The following is an 18,759-nucleotide window of genomic DNA, read 5'->3' on the forward strand; positions in this document are numbered from 1 at the left end:
AGACCAAAATTCATCAAAACCAAAAAGCGGTTGCAACTACAGACAAGAACAACATAAGAAAGGAAATTTATAGACCAATCTCACTTATGATCAAAGATGCAAAACTCCTAAATAACACACTAATCAGTCAAGTCCTTAAGCTTATATTTAAATATATAATATTTTATGATATATGGGGGGGGTATGTGTACATACCGTAACTGAATTCGGTTTATCCCATCCCAAAGATGGTCTAACATGGAACGTCTGTTTATGTAATTCACATCAAGAGATTAAAGGACAAAAACCTTAGGGTCATCTCAATAGATACAAAAGGAAAAATAAATTTATGACATTCACCCATTCATGATTTAAAATTATCAAACTGGAGGCAAAGGAAGACTTTCTGATTTTAATAAAGAATGTCTACCAAAAGCCTGCAGTAAACATCGCACTTTAATGATAGAACTTTAAGAACATTCTCTTGAGAGAAAGAACTAGGATAAGGATGCCCTCTGTCATTGCTTCCATTTCAACATTGTAGTAGCACAGTAGGGAAACCTAAAGAAAGGAAAAGTGGACAGAAAGGAGGAAATGGCACTGTCATTATTCCCAAATAATTACTTATATGGAAAATCTGAGGGCCTCTACAGACAAGTAATTAAAAGACAAAAATTCAGCAAGATTACTAAATACAGTTCAATACATAAAAATCAACTGTGGAGAAACAACAGTGTGTCAAAACATAAAGTACAATTTATAATGCAATTTTAAGATCGTTGTTATTATGGGAAATCCCAAACTTCCACAAAGACGAACAGAACAGCACAAGAATCCCACGTGCCCATCTCCTGGCCAATACTGCTCACCCACATCCCCACTTCCTCCCTCCCATATTATTTTGAAAAAAATTTTCCAGGCTTATATAATTTTACCTATACACACTTAAGTATATATGTTTAAAAGACAAGGAAAGACACTTTTGACATAACCATAATACAACCGTTGCACCTAAAAATTAAAACTATTTCTTAATATAATTGAATATTCCATTTTTTCAGTGCCATAATTGTCTCATAATTACTATAATTGTTTTAGAGTGTGTTTGTTTGCAATTGGTTGGTATGGCCTTCACGTCTCCTTTAATTTATAGGCTCCCCTCCATTTCTTTTTTTTTTACCCTCTTTTAGTTTATTTTTAGGAAATTGAGTCCCTTGTCTTATGCAGTTTCCCACAATCTAGATTTTGCTCTTGCTTCCCCACGGTGTAGTTTTATGTGTTTGTCTTCTATATTCCCCGTAAATTCGTACTCTGATCTAGAGATCTGACCAGATTCAAGTTTGGTTTTTCCTTTCGGCAAGACAGTTTCCTGGAAGGCATTGTCTTCTTCCATCAGGAAACGTAACGTCTGCTTGTTCTCTTCACGAGGCCAGCAGCTACCAATCCATCTCTTCACAGAGGCTGCAAAGTCGTGTTACTGAAATTCTATTGTTCTTTCTCCACTTATTACTTGGAAAACTCTTACCAAAGGAAACAAAACAACTTTTCCTCTTCCACTGGTTAGCCACTGGTACAGTTTATATAGGAAGGCAGGATAAATGTAATTTTTAAATATAACATTATATGTATAGATATATGTATAGATATCCTACAAATAAATGTAAAAAAGATATGTGAGACTTTCTTGAAAAAATTACAAAATTTTGTTAAATTAAATGAAAATAGGCCAAAATAAATATAACATTCTATATAATGCTGTATATAATGTTCACAAATAGGAAGGTGACAATTCTCCCTAAATTAATCTGCAAATTCAATGCAAGTAGGGTTTTATTAAATCCCCAGTTGGGTTTTTGGTAGAACATGGTAAGTTGATTCCAAAATTCATAAAGGGGCCTAAAATAATCAATAAAATTTTGAAGAAAAACAGAGAGGCCAAAAACTAAAATATCCAAAATATTAAATATCAAAAATCACTTAAAGCCATATGGTATTGGCTTAGAGACAGACAGAAGAGAATAAAGAATCCAGAAATAAATGCACACATATATGGAAACAATATATGGCAAAAGTATAAAGAATGAGCTATTTTTCAGTATATAATTTTGAGATAACAGGTTATCCAATTTTTAAATCTTTACCTCACAAAATATCGGGTGTAGTTTTTAAAACAAAAAAAAAAATTTTTTTTTAAGATTTTATTTTTAAGTAATCTCTATACCCAGTGTGGGGCTCAAACTCACAACGCCAAGATCAAGAGCCTCATGTTCTTCTAACTGAGCCAGCCAGGCACCCCTGAAAAAGCAAAAATTTGAAACTTTTTTAGAAGAAAATATAGAAGAAAATCTTTATGAATTTGAGAAAGGAAAAAATTTCCTACCCATGATTCAAAACATAAATAAATTATTGACAATTTCCTTATTGACAATTTCTCTGGCTATATTAAAATTTAAAGTTTTTGACAAGGCAGCAAAAACAAACTTAAAAGGCAAATCACAGGGGCGCCTGGGTGGCACAGCGGTTGAGCATCTGCCTTCGGCTCAGGGTGTGATCCCGGCATTATGGGATCGAGCCCCACATCAGGCTCTTCCACTGTGGGCCTGCTTCTTCCTCTCCCACTCCCCCTGCTTGTGTTCCCTCTCTCGCTGGCTGTCTCTATCTCTGTCGAGTAAATAAAATCTTTAAAAAAAAAAAAAAAAGGCAAATCACAGGGGTGCCTGGCTGGCTCAGTCAGTAGAGCATGCAACTCTTGATCTCGGGGTTATAAGTTTGAGCCCCATGTTGGGTGTAGAGATCACCTAAATAAATAAATAAATAAAATCTTTATTTAAAAAAAAGGATAAATCATAGACTAGAAGACAATATCTGCAGTGCATAAAACCAACAAAGTATTAATATCCAAAATGCAGCAAGAACTGCTATAAATAGAGAAGGAAAAGAAAATCCACCCAAATAAAAAATGGCTAATAGATATGAACAGGCAATTAACAGAAGAGGAAGCCTAAGTAAATGGCCATGTAAAAAAAGTCAAAAATATCATTTCATATATATTTCAGATTAACCAAAATTTAAAAGTCTGCAAACGACCCACTATTGATGAGGATATGGAGTTTTAGAAATTCAGAGCAATTTGGAAATATCCAATAAATTGAAGATGCATATACCTTGCAACTCAACAATTTTATTCCCATATATACCTCAGAGAAACTCTTGCATGTATGAAAGGTGACTTACTCAAGAAGGTTCATTGAAGCATTGTTTGTAATCACAAAAAATTGGGAATAATCAGAAACAGCCATCAAAATGGATAAATAAATTGTGGTATGTTTATACAGTGGAACAGGGTTGGTAGCTTAAAATAAATGAATGGAAACTACGTGTATTATCATGATTTAATCACAAAACAAAATGTTAAGCAAAATAAATAAGTTCCAAAAGTTATATAAATGATACTATTGATATAAGGATTTAATGTGTAAAATAGTATTATATGTTGTTTATAAGTGCATTTATATGTGGCAAAGATATAAGCATATGCCTGAGGACAATGTAGGAGAAGAAAAACTTTTCCTTGACCCTCCTAGGGTCCCTGGCTGTACATAAAAATTAAACTGACATAGAGAAATTTAAGAGGAGGAAAGCACACAAATATATTCAACATAAATTTTATGTGACACAGGAGCCTTCATAAGAAAATGGGAATCCAGGTTGCCTGGGTGCCTCAGTCAGTTAAGCATCTGCCTTCACCTCCGGTCATGATCCCAGGATCCTGGGATCAAGCCCCGCGTTGGGTTCCCTGCTCAGCAAGGGAGCCTGCTTCTTCCTCTCCCTCTGCCCCTGCTCCTGTGCTCTCTCTCTCACTCACTCTGTCTCTCAAATAAATAAATAGAATCTTTAAAAAAAAAAGTGAGGACCCAAAGAAATGGTTAAGTCTATTTGTTTTAAATATTTTTTTTTATTTTTAAATAATCTCTACACCTAACATGGGGCTCAGACTCACAACCCCGAGATCAAGAGTTGCATGTTCCACCAACTGAGCCACCCAGGGGCCCCAATGAGGGTCTTATAACCTGCTTCAGGGAAGAAGGGTGCGGTGGTCAGAGAATCCTTCCTTCACCTGCCATTCTTCAAATTCCTTCAGCTTGAAATATTTAATATGCAAAGGTGCCATATTTTGGGGTAGTGTGTCCAATTGACAAACACCAAATTTAAGAGAATGGTTACTACTGGATAGAGAGTAAGAGAAATGGGATTGTGTGTGATACAATGAAGTCTTGGACTGTATCTGAAATGTTTTATTTCTTTAGAAAAACATGTGAATCAGATATGGCACGATGTTAAGATTTCACAAAGCTGGGCGGTATATACACGGGCGCTCATTATACAGTATTATTTTCTATACTCTGCATTCTTGAAATATTTTACAGATTTTTTTAAAAGCAGTTCGAAGTTGTATGCTATCAAAGTACTGCCTTAGTTTATTCCAGTACTTCCTAAATATCAGGTTATTATTCTAGAGTAGGGGGGAAAAACTCTTTTCTAGGGTCCACCTACCAGACCTGACAGGGCTTCCGTTGTAATCCATGTGGTGAAATTACACCAACGTGGAACCTCGGGTTTTGGGCAATACAAATGCGCCCTCTGCTGGTCCTGTCGTGCCCTGTCCCAAAGTTCAAAAGCGCTTTGAGGAGCTGTGAATGTCTTCAGTGAGACAGCGTTTACTGAACCAGGCTTGCTAGGGAATGAAATCCCCCCCCCCCCCCCGCCACCCCAGTGTTCCCCTTATCGTGAAGATACTCAAATTAGCTCCAGCTCCCTGTTAATATTATATATAATCCTAGACAAAATAAATTCCAAGGTACCACCACAATCACCCTTCCCAGTTTCCCCAACAATCCCATACATAAACAATTTCGTCCCCACTGCTAGATCGGGAGGTTGATGTGTGAGACAAAAGTGATGTGTCACCCTTAAAGTTTGGGAATGGCAGAAAAAAACCAAGTGACAAACACGCTCTGGTCTCGGAAGGAGCGGAGGCGTCACAGACAACTTCGAATGCTGAAAAACGGACTAACCGTAGTATTAAGGGGATGGTGTTGGTAGGATGACACGTGAATTTTTCCTTTCCAATCTTTCTTTAAAGTTATAATACCTACAAGTAAACAAAATTGAGGACAGATAAATTAATTCACAGAAGAACCTACTGCTCAAAGAGAAAGAGGGACTGAATATTACAGTCTTCCTTTTAAAAAGTTTTTTGTTTTTTGGTTTTTGTTTTATTTTGTGTTAATATCCAACTTCCCCAATAAGATTTAAACTCCCTGAGACTAGGTGTTTCCGTCCTACTCCCCACTGTATTCCCAGCACCTAACACAATTCCCAGCATGTAGTAAATAACCTAATAAGCATGTGATCAATGAAGGAAGTAAATGGCCATTTTCTCAGTATAAATTGGTACAAATTTTCTGGGGAACAATTTGGCAGTAAACACTGTGACTTAAAGATTGTATATCCTTTAATAATCACAGATATGAACAAAGAGTATGTCTTTTAATAATCAAAAACATTCCTTTCAAGGATATGTTATGCAAAGTTCTTAATAATTATAAAAAATTTGAAACAACCTGAATTTTAAAAGTTACGTGTTTGGTAAAGTCAGTTATGGTACATTTGTACAATGAAATGCTATACTGTTATTAAAATCATTTTTAGGAATATTTAATTATAAGGGAAACTCTAATAACAAAAGTAAATTAAAATTGTATATACATTATTTTTAATTCTATTAAAATGAGTATATATTATATATGCATGAAAGTACATACACCAAAATATTTGCATTAATTGTATATGAGTAGAGTGATCATGGGTGAGATTTTTTTGGTTCTTGTTTATTTTTACCAAGTGCCAACACTGTTTTAGGTACTTTATTTGTATTAATATTTTTTCTTTATTGAGGGATAATTGGCATATGATAAATTATACTTATTTAAATTTTACCATTAGGTCAGTTTTTTAAAGTGTTAAAAAATACTATTTATTTTTCCTGTAAAGATTTTGATGCAGTCAACTTCCCTTCTACTTTTTCTTGGATTGTTGTTTGTTTGTTTGTTTGTTTATTTGAGACAGAGAGTGAGAGCGCACAAGTATGGGGAGGGGCAGAGAGAGAGAGAGAGAGAGAGACACTCAGACTCCCCACTGAGCCACCCATGCATCCCTGTTTGGGTTTTTTCTAATCAATTTCATTTTCAATGTTATAACCACACTGGGGTTTTAAGAAGAAATCTAAACACACATACACCTCCTAATCTAACATTATTTTCTTATTCTGTTTTCTCTTAAAGCCCTTATTTATTTACACTTGTATTTTATAGAGTTCTAACACACTGCTCTGTAGTTTACATTTTTACTTCTTTATATCATATTTTCCATATTGCTTATTATCTTTTTAACCATAATTTTAAATGTCAAATTAATGCATCATGAATTGTTTCCCCAATCTCCCATTGTTGAGCTGTTTCTAATTTTTCATTATTAATAACAAAGTTATAACAACTCTGTATAAAAAAAAGAACTTTGTTCTTTTGAATTATTGCCTCATGATAAATACCGAGGAGTCAGATTCCTGAACAAAGACTAGAACATTTTTCTGGTTCTTGGTACATACCGTCCTATCACTTTCCCAAAGAGTCTACTAATTTTAATGTCACTTGCTATGTGCTGGCACTGGTTTGTGCAGCATTTGCAAATTTTCTAGGTCTAACAAACTTCATTGTGCTAATTTGCATGTCTTTGACTACTAACCAAGTACATGTTTCCCCATGTCTGGAATTGTTGTCTGTTATCTATTGCCCTTTGCTGTTAAGGATGCTCTTTGTCTTTACAGACCAGGAGCTGAGGAGTATGACCGTTGACCCTCTTAGCGCTTCCCTGGCTGACCACATCCAAACCCCTGAGTCAGATAGTGTCCAAAAGATGTAAGTGTTTGAAGTTGTAATGACATGGGCTGCTCCACTTTTATTTCATCTTTGTTTGTTTGTTTGTTTGTTTGTTTAAAGTCATCTCCACACCCAGCCTGGGCCTTGAACTCACGATCCCGGGATCAAGAATTAAATTCTCTACTGACTGAGCTAGCCAAGTGCCCCCATTTTCTTTGTTTTTAGTTCATTTAATTTCTTTTTTTTTTTTAAGATTTTATTTATTTATTTGACAGAGATAGAGACAGCCAGCGAGAGAGGGAACACAAGCAGGGGGAGTGGGAGAGGAAGAAGCAGGCTCATAGCGGAAGAGCCTGATGTGGGGCTCGATCCCACAACGCCGGGATCACGCCCTGAGCCGAAGGCAGACGCTTAACCGCTGTGCCACCCAGGCACCCCTAATTCATTTAATTTCTGTCTTTTCTAAGCATGAAGATTCTTAGGCTAACTGCATACTCTAACAGCTGGAATTATGTCTAAGCACAGATTCTTGGGGAGGATTATATTGTGATATGTTTCCAACTTCAGCCATATTCTTTGGCTGGGTAGGTGAAGAATGATGTTTAACAGTGTGGAAACAGCTTTCCCCATTTGTCTATATAGCTGAGATCTACAGACATGCCTACAAAGGTAAAGTCTGTCAATTCAACCTTGGGCTCTCCTCTCAGCATTCACTCAGCTCTGGGTAAAATAAATAATAACAATACTAACACAAATTGCTAACATGTAGTAAGTGCTTCCTATCTGCTCACTATGTGCTTGCTACAGGCTCATTGACCAAGCCTCGGCCAGTAGCCCCAGTCACTTGACAAGCCCATGTGGCGGTGGCAGCTGGAACTATAGCCTCTTGTGACCTCCCGTGAGCATCAGTGACTTGAGAACCTGCTCTCACCTGCCTCATGGTCTAAGGATTCCCTCCTGGGTCTAAGAGGTTTTGTGCTCCCTAGGAACGAAGGGAGAGAGGCACTGTCTGGTACAGAGGCAGCTATCTGAAAAGTTCCACTTTTTGACTGTTATACTTCAGCTTTTTCCACAGTGGATTAAATGACTTACAACAACCCCATCACCAAGAAAAAGGTGAGATAACCAAAAAGAAAAAAAAAATGTTAAGCCAGAGGAAAAGAAAAAGGAACAGCAACATTCCACAAAAGTCATTATAGTCTTTGTGACTAAAGTCAGACTTTCAGATTTGAATAGAGATTCCTGAGTGTGAACGCAAAAAAACAAACAAAAAAAAAAGGAGCAACACAATCAGGCTTGTGGTTCTCATTTGCAGTGTACCTGTTCCTCGGGGGAAATAAATGTTTTCCTAGCATTAAATTCTAAAGGGTAAGTCTTCTGTGGGTTTTTATAGAGTGACATTGAATGATTTAAAGACTCATATTTACAGGAAATTCCATTTACCTCATTCAACAAATATTTCTCAAGTTTCTATAGTAAGGCCCTGTACTAGCACAGCACAGTGAATATAATACCGATTTAGCTAAAAAATAAAATGCCCAGAACCAGGCCTGGCACACAGTAGCTGCTGCTGTTACTGACACCCTCATGGCTGTTTCTTAGGGACCCTTTTACCCAGAGAACATAAGTCCGTTATCCTCAAGGCAGATAGCCAGTGACAGCAATTCTACAAGGGGTCACACAAACACAGCACATGACCTTTTGGTGGCTAGATTTGATCAAGAATAGAATTCAAAGGGCATAAAAGAATGGATAGATAGTTCATGTTCCTAAAACAGTCTTTCTTAAAGGTCATTTATTTTTCAGCTAAGCCTTTGATAGAAGAATTTCAGTTAGATAACCTTATGTCATTCAACTGAAGGCATAAATATGCAACCCCAGAGAGGCAAACGATTCCTTCTGCTCTCTAAATTGAGGATTTAGCTGGAAAGAGCCCCAAAAGGGAAGACTCAACTTTCTATTCTCCCTTATTCAGGAGTGTGTTGAGAAAAAGAGGGTTGACCAAGTGTGTAAAATGCCCATCATAGCACCGCAGAATCGGGGGCTCAATGTTTGTTCACTTTTCCTCTTCCTTGTCCACCAGAGTTTTTTATTTAATTTGATCCTGTTGTTTTGCTCTTTCTAAAAAGGGGCAGAGATTATGATGTACGCCTTCTGCACAGGAGACTCCCAAGACACGAGTCCCCAGAGAGATTGGGTCCTATAGATGTATCTCTTCTTCCAAGAGCGACAGAAGGGAGGACTGAACCAAGACTGTTCACCCAGCAGGCTCTAGCCAACATCAGTGTAAGTGTAACCATCTGGGAGCTTGGTCCAAAAGCTTGCTCCCGTCAGGCTGCCATGTGCAGTTGTGTAGGTTGTCTGCTCTATATACAAGGGGACTGCAAAGGGGCAAGTGAGAGCTGAAATCCAGTCTGTGGTTCACTCACCATGCCCTGCCCCCCCCCCACCCTCAATGCGGGGCATCCCTCTGAAGGATGGACTGCCCATTTCTAATTCCTACAAAGGTACTAAAAGGAAACTTCAGTTTTCCTACACACCACTTCTGATGCCAGATGTGTGGAGTCTTTTCCCACATCAATCAATCTCCAGCTCAAAGGACACCAACTGGGTGTCCTGTAGTTCAATTCTGACACAGCCTGGAGTTAGCACAGACCCCACAGGTTCAGGGCTCAGTCCCACAAGACACCAGTCACAAGTCCCAGGTTGTCCCCTATAAATAGAGCGTTCCCACAACCCCTTCCTCAGCTTTGATAATTTGCTAGAATGGCTCACAAATCTCAGAAAGTTATTTCCTCACTATAACTGATTTATTACAAAGGATGTTTTTAAAGATTTTATTGTTTTTTGGTTTTCGTGTTTTTTTAAGATTTTATTTATTTATTTGAGAGAGAAAGAGTGAGAGAGACCATAGCAGGGGTAAGAGGCAGAGGGAGAGAGAGAAGCAGACTGCCCGCTGAGCAGGGAGCCCAATGCATTGCGGGACTCAATCCCAGGACCCCCGAGACAATGACCCAAGCCAAAGACAGATGCTTAACTGACTGAGCCACCCAGGCGCCTCAAAGATTTTATTGTTAAGTAATCTCTACACCCAACGTGGGCTTCGAACTTACAACCCCAAGATCAAGAGTTGCACATTCCACCAACTGAGCGAGCCAGGCACCCCTTACAAAAGATATGTTAAAGGATACAAGTGTACAGTCAGATGAAGAGATACGTAGGGCAAGGTCCAGAAAGGTCCCAAATGCGGGCGCTTCTGTCTCCATGGAGTTGAGAGTATGCCACCCTCCCAGCATGTTGTTGTGTTCACCAATCCAGAAGCAGTCCAAACTCTTTTGGTTCAGGTTTTTATGGAGGCTTCATTACATAGGCATTGATGGATAAAAGCATTGATTAAAGCACTGGCAAATGATTATTAACTCAACTTCTAGCCTTTTCTCCCTCCTCTGAGGTTGGGGGTGTTGGGCTGAAAGTTCCAACCCTCTGATCACATGGTTGGCTCCCCTGGTAACCGGCACCCCTCCTTAGGTGCTTTCTAAAATCACCTCATTAACACAATCTCTGGTGCGGTTGAAAGGGGTTGTGTTAATGAAAACCAAAAGCCACTTTTTTCACATTAATACTCCAGATATTACAATGGTTTTAGGAGTTCTGTGCCAGAGACCAGGGATGAAGACCATATATATATTTCTTATTATGTCAAAATATTGCAGGTACTGAGTGGGAGCCATGGCCCCACTCTGCCATCCTCTCTTCAGAGGAGTCTCCATTGTTGTCCCAGCCCATGGGGAAAGGTGAAGACTGACATGGTTGTGGTCATCTGCTTGAGAAACTTCTGGAAAGTTAGCAAATGATGCAACAGTGAATAAAGCTGGCTTTGATTTAAACTAAACATTAATTGTAGCAATAGCGATCTATCAAGGTTGAAAATCGCTTCACTTTGATCCAACTCTGTTGATCATGATTTAGCATCAGAAAAGGGGACACTCATCAAGTGTATTCTGTTCCTCTTTCCTCCTACGGCATTAGACCTAGCAGTTTTAAAGGAAAGGCTGAACCTGAGGATCTCCACACCAGCTCCATTCTAAGACTCCCTCTTCTGCTTCATGTGAAACCCCTACAAATTCCATTCTAAGCCATTCTGTTTTGTTCAACATAATCTTCCTTTGATGTTTTTTTTTTTTTCTTGTTTCCTACACATCATGGTCCTTTTCCTTAATTTTTCACCTTTAGGAGATAGAGTTGATTGGCAAAGCCAAGAGAAAGAAAAGAACCAAGACAGATAAGTCCAAGGCATCCAAGGGGCGGAGAGAAGAAAAGGTCCACAGGGAAGCAGAGGCCGCTGTTGGTAAGGGAGTGTGCTCCTGACAAACGACCCAGGAAAAGACACCTAATGGGGACTGGGAGGTGTCACAGAGAATCAGCATGAATCCAATGGAACAAACTACCTGTTTGGAGTCTTTTTTTTTTTTTCTTAAGATTTTATTTATTTATTTGACAGAGAGAGACAGCGAGAGAGGGAACACAAGCAAGAGGAGTGTGAGAGGGAGAAGCAGGCTTCCCGCCGAGCAGGGAGCCCTGAGCTAAACGCAGATGCTTAACAGCTGAGCCACCCAGGCACCCCTGTTTGGAATCTTTTTGACTATCTCTGGCTAAGACACTGTTGCAGCCTACTTCATGTCAGTATCTTAGGACATAGAGGAGAGAGGAACCCAGGGTTGCCTAGACACCTGTGATCAAGAGGGGAAATAATAATAACAGCACCTATTTACTGAATACCCACTGAATTAAGAGTCCTGCATATATGACATCATAAAATCCCCAAAACATCTCCATAAAGTAAGCATTATTATTATATTGTATAGTGGTTGAGGCTTGAGACAGATAGGGTGGCTTGCATAAGACCAAACAGATTGAACAGGGAATGGTGGACCCAGGGTCTGACCATGCCATTTGGTTCCAAGCACATATTCTTACCATGGCCTCTATGAACTAGGAACTGTACCATAATTTGAGAATTGGGTAGTGCAAGCATTTGGGAAGAGGAAGGATGAAACAAGCTCTGAATGACTACCCCAGCTGCCGTTTTTCTTCTTGGTTCCCTGTACTGCACCTTCCGAGGAATTTAGAATCCCATGCTTCTGAAGGTTTCTTTAGCTTAAAACTTAACACCCATTCTTTCCTGGCTACATGATTTAGAAGACCCTCCAGACAAATCAAAGGCCGTCAGAAAGTATGACATTGGATCGTCTCCTGGGCCAAATCTATTTTTAAGATTTGCTTTTTAAAGTCTTGCTGACCTTACATTGTTGTATCCCATGACTTGGGTTGCACTGGCAGGACTGGGGAAAGGAAATATTTGTGGTCCCTAGAGGTGAATTGAGGAAGAGTTCTTAAAGTATGGAAGGCTTAAACTTTGCCAGGTTACAAAGCCGCAAACTCAAGCCAGACTCTTGAGGCTTGACTTTCCATCTGTGTCTGTAGTTTTCCCCTCTGGAGAGTCTTGCTTCTACCATAGGTCAGGGTGAAACAGAACTTTTTTAGTGCAAAACTATTGAATTACAGTTGATCCAAATAGGATAAGGCAGTTTCTCAAAGGGTGGTCTGTGGACGACCCTTCTCGAAACACTTGGAGTGGTCATTAAAATGCCGATTCCTACAGAATCAGATTCTAGGAGTGGAGCTCAGGAATCTACACCCCGGGTGATTCCTTTGCCCACTGAGGTTTCAAAGCTACTGAAAAGGATGTAGAGATCACGTTTACTTAGCTACAACTCTGTCTCCCATTGTTCTTCTCCAGGAAAGTCAAAGGAATCAAAGATTGAAAAGAAATCAGAACTAATTCCCAAAGAAAGAAAACCGAGAGCCAAAAGGAAAAGGACACAGAAGGAAAGGGATCTGGAAATAGCAGAGCTCAGTGGGTCTGATGTCATTAACTCTAAGAAAACAGAAGACACTTCAGATAGAGGTTTCTCTCCTGCAGAATCTCTTGTAGAGGACTCTTGGCTTTCCCACAAGTATGGCGCTCAGGAGAGCCAAGTGTCCACAGATAGAAGGTCATCACCCGCCCAGACTATACCCGTCACTGGAAACATGGAATCTAAAGAAGAAAGAAGTTATGAGGACCCTTCCAAAGTAAGGTCCAGTATTCTCACCTTGGCCAGAGAGATTTCTGTTCTCACTGCTGCAATTGCAGAGGTGGGAAAAACTGCCCTGAATCTTATTGCAGTTACTGAAACAGTGCTACCACATCATGGTTTTACTTGTTCTGCTCTCATACCCTCTGACCCTGTAAGAAGCCAGAGCTGATCAAAGACACAGAGTGGCAAAGCCCCTCTGAAATGATGCATTCTGTGAGGCTCCCAAACTAACAGTGTCAAGGAAAGGGGGATTTCCGCCATCAGAGCCAAGTACCTATCCTTGACTTGGCCGGGAGCTCATGTTTTGTTTGCCTTGAAAAGGCTATGGAAATTCCTCCTTTCCTAAAATCTGTTTTTCTGTGGCCCACAACTGGGCCACAGGCAGCTTATACACACATATCTATCTGTACAAGATGCTGCGGCATGTAAAAGTAATTTTGTCCCAAGAACCTTGATTCTAATGACAAGTATTTAAGAGAAAAATTGAATGAGTGTAAGGAAAATTACCCTTGAAAATTGCTGCAATGAATCAAAAAAAAAAAAAAAACCCATACAGATACATCTCTCAGTAAGACCAACACAACCAATTTTCCCTCTGCTGTTGGAATAAATCACAATTTTTTTCCACTGGGATGAAGGTCCTGAACTGCATTTATAGGTTTTGTTGTAGGGGAGAAAAAAGAATATCTTTAAACACTACAATTATACTCACAGCTAAACTGCTATGGTTAACCCCACGCAAATTACATGCACATATGGTACAACTCTGCTGAATCTCACTTAGTCTTTACAGGCACATTTGTGACTGGTACAGCCAGATGTGATTATCCCCATTTCACAGACCTAGAAACTGAGGCTTGGAGCTTCGTGTCCCAGTTGCCAGAAGTTACATAACCATCAAGCAGTAGAGCCAAGACTTACATCCAGATCCTTTAACTCTAAAATTAGGATTCTTGTCAGTTTTAAATTATTATGTTTTTCTTTATTTTATTGTTCATGGTCTACCAAAAAAGATTTCAGAAAGATTTTTCCTTTCTGGTTCCCAATCTTCCCAGCTGCCTAGAGTATGGAATTCTGCTCTACACCGCAGATGAAAATTTTAACCTGTGGGCAGAACTTTCCTGAGCCTGCTAGAGAATCAGAATTTCTTAGATGTGTTGTCAACGCATAGTACCGTGCTGTTCCGCAAAGGCTAAAAAGCCAGGGAGTTTCACCCCAAGTTGGACACACAGAGCTCCAATGGAAGAACTGCATTCAGTTTCCCTCGTGGGCATATTTCTGACAGTGGAGGGGCTGTTAGGGAGAAAAAGAAAGCCAAAACATCCTTCACAGAAGCTGAGAGAACCTTTCGTTGAAAAAGTGGGTTTGCATGGGATGAAATGTGAGTCTAACACATTTCTGTGTAAGACCACCCCTAGTAAGATAGCCTTTTTCTAGAACCTGTACTTCCCAGCCCTGGCTTCCCTAGGATCCCCTGAGAAGCTTTTTGAAATGACCAAGGCCTCCCACCTAGCTATTCTTCTGTAATTGGTCCGGGTGGGGCCTTGGCCTCAAGTAATTTTTAAAAGCTCCTTACAGGATTGTAAAGTGCAGCTAGGGCTGAAAACTCCAGACATACGGTATATGTACCAGACATTACTTTGGCTCTTTCACTATTTCAATTAATCCCAGTGACGGCCCCAAGAGGAAGACAATATCAGGGAAATTAAGTTGTAACCTCCAAATCCTGAAGCAAGTAAGAGACTTGGACCCAGGCCAGTCAGACCCCAGAGCCCGAGCCAGAGGCTGCCGTCAGTGTGGAAGCCACTCAATGACCCCGACTCTGATGAGAGGCGACACAGGGCCGTGGAGGAGGGCTCACCCCTGAGACAGGCTCTGCCCTTCACTAACAACATTCTGGTTCCTTAGGCCCTCCACGCCAAGAGGGAGCGAGAGGGAGCTTCCCGGGACAGGCTGCGAGCAGAGAGGGCTGAGATGAGACGTGTGGAGGTGGAGAGGAAGAGACGGGAGCAGGAGGAGCAGAGGCGGCTCCTGGAGGAGCAGCTGGAGAGGGCGGAGAAGATGAAGGAGGAGCTGGAACTGGAGCAGCGAAGCCGCGAGGAGGAGAAACGGTGGGTAGAGCAGCCCGAGGCTGTGACCAAGTCGGGAGGCAGCAGGAAAAGGCCAGGGTTGACCTCCACTAGGGACAGAGTTTGTTCTGAGGCTCATGCCTGGTAGTAAAACAGCACATCTCGTGTTTCTCTGTCCTCTGTCCAAAGATAAGGTGTAGCGTCCTGACCGTCCTGACCGTGAGGGTTCCTCCAGATAGAGGTTCATGGGATCTTCTTGGAAGGGCTTTGTGATGCAGCCCAGCAAACGTTTGTTGAGCCCCTAGGCCTGTCCGCATTGTTCTCGATTCTTTCATAGGCCTTGACTCAATTCATTTAATCTTTACCACAACCCTGTGAGAACAGAGTTTTAAAATTCATCTTGTAAGAATGGAAATTGAAGCTCTGGGAACTTGATGTCCCCGCCCCAGAGCACAGAGCTGTGTGGTGAAACTTGAGGCTTCTAGCTCCAGGCCAGTTGTGTTCTTGCGTCTGCTCTTTGCTCAGCCTTCCCTTGGACACCCAAGCGCCCTCTGAGTGGGATGCCCCCTGTGGCCTGTAGCTGCAAAGCCTCCAGTGGGGGCACTGCCTGTTAGCTCGTCTCACAGGATGTCCCAGTGTTTGCTGCCACTTCCCCGACCATCCTGTGGGGTTTTTCTCAGCCTAAGGAAACAGAGACTCGAGGAGGAACGGCAGCGGCAGGAGGAAGAGGAGAGGAAGCAGCAGCTTCGGTTGCAAGTGGCCCAGGAGAGAGTCCGGCAGCAGCAGGAGGAGTTCCGGAGGAAACTTCGAGAACTGCAGAGAAAAAAGCAGCAGGAGGAAGCCGAGAGGGCTGGTGAGGAGGGCTTCTGGAGCAATCTGCATCTCCTATCTGGGGCAGAAGTATTTTTATCCCACTGTGGGTGTTCATTTGAATCTCCCCAGAGTTATTCCTATCCTAAGCCTTGGTGTGTGAAGCACTCTAAATGTATAAGCTCTTTTTTTCCCCCAAATGATTAATATGTGTGACTACAGTGAGTTTAGAGAGAAGATCAAAATAAGACTCACTTGTGGAAATGACTCTTGGGCCCCACTCCCAATTCAGTCACCTCCTGATCTGGGATCCTGTCCTCCCGTTGCCCTTTTAGCGTTGCTCCGGAGCTGCCTACAGTGGAGACAGAGCCCTGCTCCTTGCTTCTCTTCCGGGCAGACGGAAACAAAGGTCTGGATAGCTTCAGGGCAGCCTTTCACTTTTGAGGCTCAGCAGATGTCAGCAGATGCCACTCTGTAGGCTGCTCAGTTCAGCTGAGTAAGCACAAAATTTCTCCAGACCCTGATGGGATGCCTCTCCCCAACTACATGCATACCACCCATGGGCACCCCAGGCTCTGGAAAATTCTCCACTAAGGTTTTGTACTAATTGCACAGTGCATTGCACATAGTAGGTGCTTGATAAAGGACTCTTATTAAATTTGTAAATTGACCCCAACATGATCCCCACAGAGGAGCTGGCAGCCTGCTGGCAGGTAAGCTGCACAGTATCCCATGCGGAGTCTCTGGGAATCAGACTTGGGAGTTGGATTGGAGAACTTTCTCCAGTAATGAGACCCCTCCTGAGCCTACCCGCCTTTTCTATTCTGCAGAGGCTGAGAAGCAAAGGCAGAAGGAATTGGAAATGCAGTTAGCAGAGGAAGAAAAGCGCCTGCTGGAAATGGCTGAAGAAGAACGGCTAGAGTACCAGCGGAGGAAACAAGAAGCCGAAGAGAAGGCTCGGCTGGAAGCGGAGGCGAGAAGGCAAAGGGAAGAGGAGGCAGCAAGGCTGGCTCTGGAGGAAGCCATGACACAAGCACAGGAAGAAGCCAGGTAGGGAATATTTGGGAACAGTTGCCCCAGGGGGGTTGTTTCAAGGGCTTGAGTCCCTGGCGCTAGTACCAAACTCACACTACCTTAGGACAAGTGAAGTTCTCCCACTTTCCATGAGCGTAGTTTGGAAGAATTAAAAAACAGAGATTCCTTTGCTGTCGATGTCACAGAATTTCTTCAGGGCTTACAGAATTTGTATTGAACCTGGAAGGGAGTTTAGATTTCATCTCTCTCAGCCCTCTGGTTTACAGATGAGAAAATTGAGTCCCAAAGAGGACTCAAGGCTGAAGAGTGAGTTAGGGGCCGTGCCAGGACCACATCTAAGACTGCTTGATTCTGAACCACTGCCCTTCTCAGTATTTTTTGGTTACCTCTTACGTGCCGAACACTCTTCTGGACACTGGGAATTTGGGAGTAAGCAGAACAGATGTCTCTTCTCCCTTAGCATTTACATTCTAGGGCTGGGGGTAGGGAGACAAATAAACAGGTTTTTTTTAGCTGGCAATAGATGCTAGACAGAAAAAGTTTTAAACATGTGATAGGATTGCAGGATGCTTAGTTTAGATGGGTCGGCCAGGGCAAAACGTCTTAGAGAAAGTGCTCTATAAGGTGAAACCTGAATGACAAGGAATTAGCCACATAAACATCTGGGAGAAAAATATTCCAGCAGGTAAACAGTGAGTGCAAAGGTTCAAAGGAAGGAAAGAAACTGGCATGTTGGAAGAATAAAAAAAAAGGCAGTAAGAGGTAGGTGAACTAAGGCACAAAGAATACCTACCCCCTCTATTCTTTTACAATAGTAATGTTCGTTTCATCTTTCTGATAATGGAATTTCTTGAGCAGTGTGGTTTCAGTGGACTCTCTAAAAGCTAGGCCCTCTACAGTTGCTTTCTCATGAATTTCCACTCCTCAGTGAAAGCAACAAATAGACATCCCTCTATAGAACCATCAAAATTCAAGGGTATAAAGGCACAACACAGAAAACCGTGTGAGTCCAATCTTGACTATAGGCAGTTTACCCCCCCTGAAATGTATGTTCTACAACTTAAGGTGAATCTAAGCTAATAAGTACTCTTTAGGGGACAAGAAAGAGAAGGCAGCCAGAACAATTCTATTTCAAGGTTTTTCACCTAACCTTGGCATGTTCCACTCCTGGACTTTACTCGACTATTGTTTTTCCCCCCAGCTGTTATGTGAATTAAAAAACAGATCATTAGAGAAGTCTTGATTCAAATTCAAAATTATGTATTCCATGTATCATAGCGACAGGACTGGGTTTGTAAGTATTGAGACCAAAAGCAAGCTGAACAGTTTTGTAAAGCTAGTCCAAGTAGCTGAAAGCAGAAAACCAAGTAACTAAAGCAGTGTGTAAGACGTAGAGCCTCACTGCGCCAAGGGTTAGAACTTAATGCCAACTGGCTTTATTTCATCTTCACTCTGTGACATTGGCCCAGGTACTTTGAATTTCTTTCTCTGACCTGTTTCCTCATCTCTAAAACAAGGGAGTCCTTTCCAGCAATACGAGTTTAAGAACTGCTAGCTTTGCCTTTCCTTTTACTTTTCCAGTAGAAGGCTCATGAAACTCCAAAACTCATGTTACCCATTAGTTACAAGTTACTAAACGAATAGAGTATGATCTTCCACTAAAATGCAAGATCAGTCGCCCCAAGTTTAACTAATGATTGCTCAAATCCAAAGTTCTTCTACTAGCTTATAAGGGCAATTTCTAAGATGCTTAATCATATTGAGATTCTGGGTGGGTTGTCTCCTTAG

At 41.2% G+C, this 18,759-nt stretch overlaps 1 protein-coding gene across 1 annotated transcript in view; it reads left to right on the top strand.

The window, feature by feature from the left end:
- KIAA2012 (KIAA2012 ortholog) overlaps positions 1–18,759 on the top strand; it is a 102,424-nt gene that overhangs the window by 78,547 nt on the left and 5,118 nt on the right. The window contains exons 16-22 of the mRNA XM_087862748.1: positions 6,866–6,956; positions 9,047–9,203; positions 11,151–11,265; positions 12,718–13,052; positions 14,966–15,168; positions 15,807–15,979; positions 16,767–16,986. Of these exons, the coding sequence (XP_087718874.1) occupies positions 6,866–6,956; positions 9,047–9,203; positions 11,151–11,265; positions 12,718–13,052; positions 14,966–15,168; positions 15,807–15,979; positions 16,767–16,986 (1,294 nt within the window). The remainder of the gene's footprint in view (positions 1–6,865; positions 6,957–9,046; positions 9,204–11,150; positions 11,266–12,717; positions 13,053–14,965; positions 15,169–15,806; positions 15,980–16,766; positions 16,987–18,759) is intronic.

This window comes from Ursus americanus, chromosome 1 (assembly GCF_024610735.1).
Source record: "Ursus americanus isolate L20-20 chromosome 1, mUrsAme1.1.p, whole genome shotgun sequence".
NCBI classification, from domain to species: Eukaryota; Metazoa; Chordata; class Mammalia; order Carnivora; family Ursidae; genus Ursus; species Ursus americanus.